General features: G+C 36.7%; 1 protein-coding gene across 2 annotated transcripts in view; it reads left to right on the forward strand.

Annotated features, from left to right (window-relative positions):
* The window catches only part of MAK (male germ cell associated kinase), a 303,103-nt gene that overhangs the window by 61,198 nt on the left and 229,749 nt on the right, over positions 1-12,156 (forward strand). Inside the window, exon 13 of one of the 2 annotated variants that reach the window (XM_086706301.1) lies at positions 11,054-11,160. The exons of the other annotated variant lie outside the window; for it this stretch is intronic. Coding sequence (XP_086562427.1) covers positions 11,054-11,145 — 92 coding nt within the window. The 3' untranslated portion in view covers positions 11,146-11,160. Of the gene's footprint in view, positions 1-11,053; positions 11,161-12,156 lie in introns of those variants that run through there. 2 annotated transcript variants of the gene reach the window in all.

Raw genomic sequence — 12,156 nt, forward strand, 5'->3', positions numbered from 1 at the left:
AGCAAGATTTATCATAAATACAAGAAGAAACGGATATAAAAACAATCAGAGTAGCACGCCTGGGTGGCTCAGTCAGTCTAGTGTCTGACTCTTGACTTGAGCTCAGGTCATGATCTCACGATTGTGAGATCAGTCCTGCATTGGGCTTGTGCTGGGCATGGAGCCTGCTTAAACTTCTAGCTCTCGCTCTCCCTCTGCCCCTCCCCCACTCACACATGCATGTGTGTACTCTCAAAACAAAAACAAAAACAAAAACAACCAAATCAGAGTAAGAGGCTTATTTCTCAACAGATCTAGAAGCCTAAAATAAGTAAATAAGTATTTGGATAATACAGTAAACAAAGTTTATCTGATATACATACCATATAGAGATACTTCAACCAATAAGGAAAAAATTCATGCACTTCTCGAATATATATAGCATTCACAAAAAGTTGACCTTATATTAGATCACAAAGAAAATTACAATCTCCCAAATAAAGAAATACATAAGTCACATTTTCCCCACATTTTAATAAAACTAGACTATAATAATAAAAGGGTATATGTCTCCAAATTTTATCCACTTATTAAAAATATCTTTCTAAACAATGATTCAAAAAGGAAAAGTAAAAAACACTCTTTAGAAATGAACAACATGCGTCTAAAACTTGCAAAATTCAGCCAAAACAGATCTCAGAGAAAAAAAGGATACAATGGATCCATTTATGAAAAATAAATAAATAAATAAAACTAGGAACACTGAAAATATGCTGAATTTGAGCATTTAGCTTAAGAAATTAGAAAAAATAACAAACGAAAAATTAAAAAGATTAAAGATATAATTATAATCAAATAAAAGATTTCACCCCAGTAGCAACAAGCATATCTAGCATCCAGATCTTGATTTCTGATACCATTGTCCAGTCTGGAGAAATGGTTGATTCTAGTGCTGAGCATGAAATACACAAGATGATACTGGAGGATCTTACAGTGCTAGAAAGGAACAAAGTTCTAAAAAAACAAAAGCAAAAGCAAGCAAGCAAAAGAAGCCTATGTTGACGGGCTACGTCAAAGGGACACAGGAGCCAAATGAAAGAGCTCCTGACGGCCAAAACTGCAACAATTTGAGAAAGAAAATTAATAAAGAAATACTGTATTATAACCCAAAGTGGGAAATACATATCCTTGAGTCCATACTGATATAAACAAGTGAATAATTAAGTAGGGGAGAAGAGACAAATCTCCCAAACAGCAGAATTCAAAGTCATTTATGTAGATACTCTGCCCTCAAGGAGGTAGAGTACAACTCCCAATCCTTAAGTACAGAGTATGTATAGTGACTTCCTTTCAAAGAGTACAGTAGGGGAAGGGGGAAAAAAGGAGTAACTTCACAGTGGAGAAGCCTGACTGAATACTACCTCAAGCCAGATGATCAAAGTCAAAATCAACAATAATACTATATCCACATATGTGACCTTAATAGGATGTGATGAAAATGGCACTTGACCTCTATGGCCTTCCTCCTAAAATTTTAGAATTCCAGTCTAACCGTAAGGAAAACGCTAGACAAATTCTAACAAAAGAGCATTCTATAAAATACTTGATCAAAACTATCACAGTCATCAAAAACAAGACAAATCTGAAACAATCATAGGCCATAGGAGCATAAGAAGACATGATAACTAAATGTAACATGCGGTCCTAGGTAAGATTCTGTAACAGACAAGCAATATTAGTTTAAAAACTTAGAAAATCTAAACAAAATATGGGCTTTAATTAATGTACCAACATTGACTCATTAGTTGTAACAAATGTATCATGCTAACATAACAAGGAAAACTGGATGGGGGGTGGGGTATATGGGAACTCTGTACTATCTTCTCAAAATGGTCCTAAAAAATCAAGTCCATTTTTAAAAAGAAGATTGGATCAGTCCATATTTTCAGCAAATATTTACTAAGTGCCCGTTACGTACTAAAGTGTAGCATATACGATGCTGACAAAAGGGTCATTTGTCCTGATCACATTAAATAAGCATGCATAAAACTGTATATTGGCAAATTATTATGGGTGTTAAGAAAAAGAAAAGGACGTTCGTGAGACTAAAGAAATCTAAATGTTGAGAGAGAACCGAATGGTTTTAAGTCTAGGAATCTAAATATACTTGAAATATACTTCTACCTCCTGGCAGAAGAGAAAGAATTGTTGGGCCAAATCATGAAAACAAAGAGTTCTACTAGAAGATGGTGAGGCTTAGACTACAGTATTAGCAATTGTATGGGAGAGAGCAGAGTATGACTGTTAACAGAAAGTTGCTGGATTTTAGTGTTTATCTTCTTTCTTGCTGCTTTACAGAACTTTCTCATTAATTTATTATGTTTTGAATTGTTTCTCTTGGATTTTCTAGATAGACACATATTAACCATTTAAAATGTTTAATTTCTTTTTCCACTATTAATTTAGACCTCATTTATTTCTCATAGTTTTACTGCTTTATCTAATGTCTCCAGAACAATGTTGACCTTGTCAGTAACTCCAAGTATGTTATTTCTAACTTAAAAAAAAAAAAAATTTTAATGTTTATTTTTTCTGAGAGAAAGACAGAAAGAGAGAGAGAGACTACAAGCAGCGGAGGGGCAGAGAGACAGAGGGAGACACAGAATCCAAAGCAGGCTCCAGGCTCTGAGCTGTCAGCACAGACCCCAATGTGGGGCTCGAACTCACAAACTGTGAGATCATGACCTGAGCCGAAGTTGGGACACTTAACCGACTGAGCCACCCAGGCGTCCCATAGTATTTCTAACTTTAACATAAAGCCATAGGACTAGATAAATGGTAGCTAATAAAACCTAACGCAGGTAATGCTTGAGTGGATCAGCAGAGGCATTTATAGTAGTGTCAATTCATTTTGTTCAGATTGCTACCTAATTTAAAAAAGTTACCATTCATCAAAACTCTACAGTATCCAACAATAATCTTAATAGAAATACAAGGAACCAAAGGAATATATGAAGACATTAAAAAAACTAAATTAACAACCAGAAAACAATGAACAAAATGGCAGTAAGTCCACATCTATCAATAATTTCTTTAAATATAAATGGCCTAAATGCTGCAATCAAAAGACACAGGGTGGCTGAATGGATAAAAAACAAGACCCACCTATATGCTGCCTACAAGAGACTCATTTCAGATCTAAAGACACACACAGACTGAAAGTGGAGAGATGGAAAACATTTTCCACGCAAATGGAAACAAAAAGCTAGAGTAGCAATACTCATCAGACAAAACTGACTTCTAGGGGTGCCTGGGTGGCTCAGTCGGTTAAGTGTCCAACTCTTGATTTCAGCTCAGGTCATGATCTCATGGTTTGTGAGATTGATTGAGCCCCGTGTCGGGCTCTGCACTAATGGCTTGGAGCCTGGTTGGGATTCTCTCTCTCCCTCTCTCTCTCTCTGCCCCTTCCTTGCTTGTGTGTGCACGTGCACTCTCTCTCTCAAAATAAATAAGCATTAAAAAAAACAACAAAAAAAAACCCTGACTTCTAAAAGAAATACTGAAACAAAAGACAAAGAAAGAAATTACAAAATGATAAAAGGGTCAATCCAAAAAGAAGATAAAACACTTGCAAATATTTGCATACCCAACACAGGAGTACCTAAATTTATAAAACAAATATTAACAGACATAAAGAGGAAAACTGACAATAATACAGGAATAACAGGAAACTTTAATACCCCACTTACCTTAATGGACAAATTATTGAGACAAAAATATCAGTAAGGAAACACTGGCCTTAAACAACACAGCAAACCAGATAGACTTGTTAGATACATACAGAGCATTTCATCCCCCAAATGCAGAATACACCTTTTCAAGTGCACAGTGAACATTCTCCAGGATCACATTAGGCCACAAAATAAGTCTCAATAAATTTAAGAAGACTGAAATCATATCAAGCATTTTTTCCAAGTACAACAGTATGAAACTAGAAATCAATTACAAAAGTAAAACTGAAAAAAAAAAACCCACACAACACATGGAGACTAAATAATATGCTACTAAACAACCAATAGGTCAACAAAAAACTCAAAGAGAAAATCAAAAAATATCTTGAGACAAATGAAAATAGAAACAAGACTTTCCAAAATCTATGGGACACAGTAAACGCAGTTCTAGAAGAAAAGTTTATAGCAATGAGCAATAAACATTTCAAATAACTAACTTTACATCTAAAGGAACTAGAGAAAGAACAACAAAATCAGCAATAATAAAGCCCAGAGTTAGTAAAAGGAGGGAAATGATAAAGATCAGAATGGAAATAAATGAAAGACAAAAAAGAAAGGCTCAATGAAACCAAAAGCTGGTTCTCTGAAAAGATAAAATCGATAAACCTGTAGCCAGATTCATCAAGAAAATATGAGAGAGGGACCAACTAAATAAAATCAGAAATGAAAGAGAAATTACAACTGACACTAAAGAAATACAAAAGATGATAAGAGACTGCTACAATTATACACCAACACACTGGAAAGCCTAGAAAAAAATGAATTACCAGAAACACATAACCTTCCAAGACTGATAATGAATAAAGAGAAAATATGAATAGATCAATTACAAATAATGAAATCAAAACAATTAAAAAAACCACCCAAAACAAAAATCCAGGACCAGACAGCTTCACAGATGAATCCTGCCAAACATTTAAAGAGGAGTTAGTAACTATCCTTATCAAATTATCCCAAAACACTAAAGAGGAAGGAACACTTCCAAACTCATTTTATGAAGCTAGCATTACTTACTACCTAAATGAGACAAAAACATTACAAAAAAAGAAATTTGCAGGCTAATAGCCCATATGAACAAAGATAAATAAGTCCTCAAAAAATATCAGCAAACCAAATTCAGTAATACAAAGGATCACACACCATGATCAAGTGGGAGTTTTGCCAGGAATGCAAGGATGGTTCAACATCTTCAAATCAATCAACATGATACACCACATTAATAAAACAAAGGATAAAAATCATATGATCATCTCAATAGGTATCAGAAAAACCATCTGACAAAATTCAACATCCATTCATGATAAAAATTCTCAATAAAGTGGGTACAAAAGGAATGTGTCTCAACATATAAGGTCCATATATGACAACCCACAGCTAACACCATGTTCAACGGCAAAAAGCTGAAAGCTTCCTCTAAGATAAGGAACAAGACAAGAATGCCCACTCTTGCCACTTTTCTTCAACATAGTACTGAAGTACTAGTCACAGCCATTAGATAAGAAAAAGAAATACAGCCATCCAAGTTGGAAAAATAGAAGCAAAATTATCACTATATGCAGATGACATGATAACATATATAGAAAACCCTAAAGACTCCACGAAAAAACTATCAAATAAATGAATTCAGTAAAGTTGCAGAATCCAAAATTAACACACAAAAATCAACTGTACTTTTATATGCTAATAATGAGTTATCAGAAAGAAGCTTTAAAAAACAACACCCCTGGGGCACCTGTGGTTAAGTGTCCAACTTTGGCTCAGGTCATGCTCTCATGGTTGGTGGGCTCGAGCCCCACATCAGGGTCTGTGCTGACAGCTCAGAGCCTGGGGCCTGCTTCAGATTCTGTGTCTCGCTCTCTCTCTGCCCTTCCCCACTTGTGCTTTCTCTCTCTCTCTCTCTCTTGCTCTCTCTCTCAAAATAAATGTTAAAAAAAAAAATTAAAAACAACAAAACACAACCCTCTTTACCACTGCATCAAAAAGAACAAAACACCTAGGAATAAAACCCAAGAGATGAAAGACCTGTACTCTGAAAACTATATGATATTGATGAAAGAAACTGAAAATGACACATATAAATGAAAAGATATACTGGGCTCATGGGTTGGAAGAATTACATTGTTAAAATGTCCTTACTACCCAAAGCAATCTTATAGATTCAGTGCAATCCCCATCAAAATGTTAAATGCATTTTCACAGAACTAGAACAAGGAATCCTAATATTTATATGAAACAACAAAAGACCCTCAACAGCCAAAGCAATCTTGAGAAAGAAGAAAAAATCTGAAGGCATCATGTTCCCTGATTTCAAACTATTCTACAAAGCTATAGTAACCTAAACAGTATGGTACTGGCACAAAACAAACACATAAATCAATGGAACGGAACAGAAAGCCAGAAATAAGCCCACACATATATGGTCAATCTATGACAAAGGAGGCAAGAACAAGCAATGAGTAAAGGACATATGCTTCAAAAAATTGTGCTGGGGAAACTGGACGGCCACATGCAAAAGATAAAACTAGACTACTATCTTGTACCATATACAAAAATAAATTCAAGATAGATTAAAGAGAAACACAATACTTGAAACCACAAAACTCCTAGAAGAAAACCTAGGCAGTAAGCTCTTTGACATCAGTGTTATTTTTTGGACCAGTTTCCTATGCAAGGGCAACAAAAGCTAACAAATAAATGGGATTACATCAAACTTAAAAGCTTTTGCACAGCGAAGGAAACCAACAAAATGAAATGGCAGCCTAATGATGGAGGAAGATATCTGCAAATCATGTATCTGATTAAGGTGTTAATATCTAAGGTATATAAAAAACTTACATAGCTTAATATCAAAATAACAAATAACCCGATTAAAAAAGAGCACAACTTGCATTGACATTTTTCCAAAGTTATACATATATGTCTGCCAGACACATGAAAAGATGCTCCACATCCATAATCAAGGAAATGCAAATCAAAATCACAATGAAATATCCCACACCATCTCACACACACATGGCTAGTATCAAAAACAAAAAAATAACAAGTGTTGGCGAAGACGTGGGAAAAAGGAAACTCTTAAGCACTGCTGGTGGGAATGTAAATTGGTTGCAGCCACTGTGAAAAAGAATACGGAGGTTCCTCAAAACATTAAAAATAGAACTACAATACGATCCTGCAATTCTACTTCTGGGCACTGACACAAAAACACCAATCTAAAGAGATACATGCACCCATATTTTCATGGCAGCATTATTTACAATAGCTAATGGGAGCAACTTAAGTGTCTATTGAGAAATTAATAAAGAAGATGTGGGATGTGTGTGTGTGTGTGTGTATACACAATAGACTATTACTAAGCCATAAATAACAATGAGATGCTTGACATTTGTGGCAACATGGATGGACCACGAGAATATTATGCTAAGTAAAAGAAGTCAGAGAAAGACAAATACCCCACTATTTCACTTGTATGCGAAACCTAAAAACCACAAAGAACAAAACACAGACAGACCAGGGACACCTGCGTGGCTCAGTTGGTTAAGCGCCCGACTCTTGATTTCAGCTCAGGTCATCATCTCACAGTTTGTGAGATGGAGCCCCACTTTGGGCTCTGCACTGGGTGTGTAGCCTGCTTGGGATTCTCTGACTCTCCCTCTGCCCTTCCCCACTCACATGCACTCTCTCTCAAAAACAGTAATTAATTGGAAAACAAACAAACAAACCAGACTGGGGCACCTGAGTGGCTCAGTCAGTTAAGCATCCAACTTCAGTTCAGGTCATGATCTCATGGTTCATGAGTTTGAGCCCCCCAACAGGCTCTTTGCTGTCAGTACAGAGCCCACTTCAAATCCTCTGTCCCGCTCTCTCTCTCTGCCCCTCCTCCCACTCATTCTCTCTTTCTCAAAATAAAAAAACTTAAAAAAAAATCTTAAAAAAATAAATAAATAAAAACAGACTGAGATACAGGAAACAAACTGGAAGTTACTGAAGGGGTGGGGTCGTGGGGGTGGGGGGGAAATAAGTGAAGGAGATTCAGTGGTACAAACTTCCAATTACAAAATAAGCCATGGGATGTAATGTACAGCTAGGGAATATAGTCAATAATACTGTAATAACTTTGTATGGTGATAGATGATAACTACTTACAAGGATCATTTCATAATGTATAAAAATATCACATCACTATGAAATACACCTGAAATTAATAGGATATTATATACTAATTAAACTTCAAGGAAAAAAATTAAATGAAGGGACAAGCAATGTTCTTGGGTTGAAGAATAAATATTTTAAAGTTTTCAATTCCTCCAAAATTTACCAATAATTTAGTGCAATCATACCAAAAATCCCAAGTAAATTTTAAAAATAAAGAGGTAATTCTAGGGGCACCTGGCTGGCTCAGTCAGAACAGCACGCGACTCTTGATTATGAGGTCATGAGCCTGAACCCCATGTTGGGTGTAGAGATTACTCAAAACTAAAATCTTTTTTTTTTTTTTTAATTTTTTTTTTCCAACGTTTATTTATTTTTTGGGGGACAGAGAGAGACAGAGCATGAACGGGGGAGGGGCAGAGAGAGAGGGAGACACAGAATCGGAAACAGGCTCCAAGCTCTGAGCCATCAGCCCAGAGCCTGACGCGGGGCTCGAACTCACGGACCGCGAGATCGTGACCTGGCTGAAGTTGGACGCTTAACCGACTGCGCCACCCAGGCACCCCAAAACTAAAATTTTTAAAAAAAGCTAATTCCAGATTTATCTGGAAAAATTGTATATTAATATGTCAAAGAAAATCTGAAGAGGAACAAAGACAGACGTGCACTACCAAGTATCAAAATATATATAAATCTATAGTGATGAATGCACTGAGACAGAGATAAGTAAATCTATGAAAGATACTAGACACAGAATCAGTCTCAAATATGGAAACTCAGTACAAGGTAAAGGTGGCATTTCAAAGCAATGAGAGAAGGATGTATCACCTGAATAAACAATATTGAGGGTAATGTGTTTTTCTGGAGAACAGAATTCAGAAAGATCCCTAATTTGAAACATCACACAAAAGTAAATTCTAAGGGCAACAAAAATAGAAACCTAAGAAATAAAACTATGGAAGTAACAAATGAAAATAAGAACAAGCTTTTTTTTCAAAAATTTTTAAGCATTTATTCATTTTTGAGAGAAAGAGAGCTTCAGCAGGGGAGGGGCAGAGAGAGAGAGAGAGAGAGAGAGACAGACAGACAGAATCTGAAGCAGACTCCTGGCTCTAAGCTGTCAACACAGAGCCTGATGCGGGGCTTGAATCAACGAACCATGAGATCATGACCTGAGCCAAAGTCAGACGCTTAACCGACTGAGCCACCCAGGTGCTCCGAAAACAAGAACAAGCTTTTTTATACTATATAGAGTCACACGCCAAAAGAAAAAGAAACAAAAACAGGAACAAAAAACAGAAAGAGCAGCTCACAGAAAAAATACATTATCACTGGTCAATAAACATGAAAAATGTTTAATAACTTATTAATAATTTAAACAATTAGATATTTTTGGCTTGGATCAAGGGGTTGGCAAACTATGGCTAGTGAGTCAAATTTGGTCCGTTGTGCCCGTTTTTATGCAGCCAGCATGCTAACAATATTTTTGTTTTCAATCAAAATAGCATGGCTGAAAAAAATAAGATTACTATTTCATGATATATGAAAATCATATGAAATCCAAATTTCAGGGTCTATAGAGTAAACAGCCATGTTCGTTTACATACGGTTTCTGGCGGGTCTTACTCTACAATGGCAGAACTGGGTAGCTAGGGCAGAGACAGTATGGCCCACAAAGCCTAAAATACTTACTATCTGGCCATTTGCAGATTCCTAATTTAACCTGCCAAAGCTTAAAATTCTCACAAGACATGACATTAGCAAATATGGGGAAACAAAATCTTACAACCATTGTTGTTCCAACTCTTCTGAGGACAATTAAAATTCTAAATGCTCATCTGCTTGGACTCAGCTTTTAGAGATGTCACCTATATACATTCATTTGCATGGTGCACTGTGATTTAGATGGGAATGTACCTTGGCTCAGCATGAACAGCAAAAGACTTTTTCAAACAAAGTACTTTTCTATCAGTAGGGGAAAGGTGAACTAGGTAGGTCTCTATGTCCAGATAGGAAAAGCTTTGTTAAACATAGTCCAGTAGAGCAAAGAGTGTAGTATTTCTGCTGTGCGCTGATTTACGTCAACCATAAGCAAAAAAGGATACATTTATATGATAATATAACACAGGAAATAATAATCTATCCAGGGAATTCCTGGGCCAATAAATAAGGCATAACAATGGTTACCCCTTACACTGAGAGATTAAGGGTCTGAGATGAGAAAAAGACAATTTTACAGTTTACCTTTCTGTCTTGAATGCATTTTTTTCAATGTTTATTTATTTTTGAGAGAGACAGAGTGCAAGCTGGGGAGGGCCAGAGAGAGAGGCACACACAGAATCCAAAGCAGGCTCCAGGCTCTGAGCTGGGCTCGAACTCACGAACTGCAAAATCATGACCTGAGCCGAAGTCAGCCACTTAACCAACGGAGCCACCCAGGTGCCCTACATCCATTTTTTATCACAAGCATATTTTGCTTCAATTTTAAATAACTTTGTTAACTACCTAATACCTAATTTTTATAATTTTGGAGAAAGAGCTTTATAAAGCAAAGTAACAGATCTGAATATGTAAAAATGTACAGACACTATAAACAAAGCTAAACAATAAGAGCCTGGGGGGAAAACACAATACACAACAAAGGATTAGTACCCATCAAAAATAGAGAGCTTCCACAAATAAGAAGCAAAACTAAAAAAAAAAAAAAAAAAAAAAATGAAGACAAAAATGGTTTCAGTCCAAATTATTTGGCCTAGGATACCAAGGTCATCTAGATATGACCTCTGCCTTTCAGTCTCATGTCCTGCTGTCCTGGTCATAACCACACGACTTGTTGTTGCCCAACTGTGCCAGATAGCGTCATGCCTCTGAGGCACTGTGCATATTTTCCCTTCCTGCAACATTTGTCAGTCCTTGTTTATGAATTCCTCATTTTTCAAGGCGTGGCTCAACCATCATCTCTTCTAGAGTCCTTCGACAGAACTGACCATTCCCTTTTTTTGTGCTCTGGCTGCAGTATCCATCTATCTCTATTAAGCATTTATTCCTATTACTGCCTCTGGTGGTTTAGATTTCAGTCTTCTCCACTAGATTCCAAGAAGGCAAGTCATCGCTTGTTCTTTTCCTTCTAGGACCCAGCACAATCTTAGGACAGGAAGTACTGGGGAAACTCTGCAAGGAAGGGGCAACAGAAACTTGGCAAGGGCACTACCTGGGCGGCTAGGCATTGAAGACCATCCCACCCACCCTCTAACCCGTCTGTGGACAGCTTTAAACCTTTCGGAGCTGACCACTGGGATCAAACAGTTATACGGGGATCTACTGTGGACCTAATTAAATTCCCACCTCCAGGGACCCCTATTTTCAGAGTTTGATGCTAGAACTGAAGGTGACCAAAATCGGTGCCTTTGGAAACACTCCACAACAGATGAACAAGTGAGGCCAACACGGTGATTCAAAATCCTACCTATGAAAGCCTGGACGGATGGCAGCTTTGGGTGCCCCATGCACATGTCACTGGCATACATGTATATGTGGCTGGGCTCGGATGGAGAAGACAGAAAATATAGATGAGGATTACTAAATGAATCTAACCATATTTCAAGAAGCTATTTATCAAAATGATCATAGAAAAGCTAGCTTGGAACCCAAAATGTGTCTGATGAATAAATACAGAATGAGTATTGGGGGGGTTTTTTGTGTTTTTTGTTTTTTTTTTTAGAATAATCTTTTTTCTGTGCTTCTGCTCTTATACTTCATAGGATTCAAACACCTGGGGAACAAGTCCACCTGGCCCTCACATAGCAGGGTTTTGGGGAAAAAAGCACTGAAGATGAAGGTTAGCTCTCTGAACATATAACAATACACACACCGCTCTTTGCTGCTCAAGAGAACTCCCAGGTCTGACCTTTGTAACACTAACTACAAACAGTTGTTTCTTTTCTCCCCAACACATTTCCATAAAAATCCATTCTTAAAATATCAAAAACATAATACAATGTTCTACCTACCTGATTTTATCTGTTTTCCTTTTAGACCATAAAAGACTAATGTTTGAGAACAGTTCATAATAATCTGATCCACCAGGGCATGAAATCCTATCACACACCAATGAACTATTTGTAAATGGATTTGTCTTTATAATTTAAAGCATGAATTTGGTAGCACTACAGGATAAAAGGCAATTACTGACTATGCCAGGAATTAATGGGGCATTGTAATTTAATCAATGTAT

This window comes from Puma concolor, chromosome B2 (genome assembly GCF_028749965.1).
Source record: "Puma concolor isolate L17-30 chromosome B2, mPumCon1.1.hap2, whole genome shotgun sequence".
NCBI lineage: Eukaryota > Metazoa > Chordata > Mammalia > Carnivora > Felidae > Puma > Puma concolor.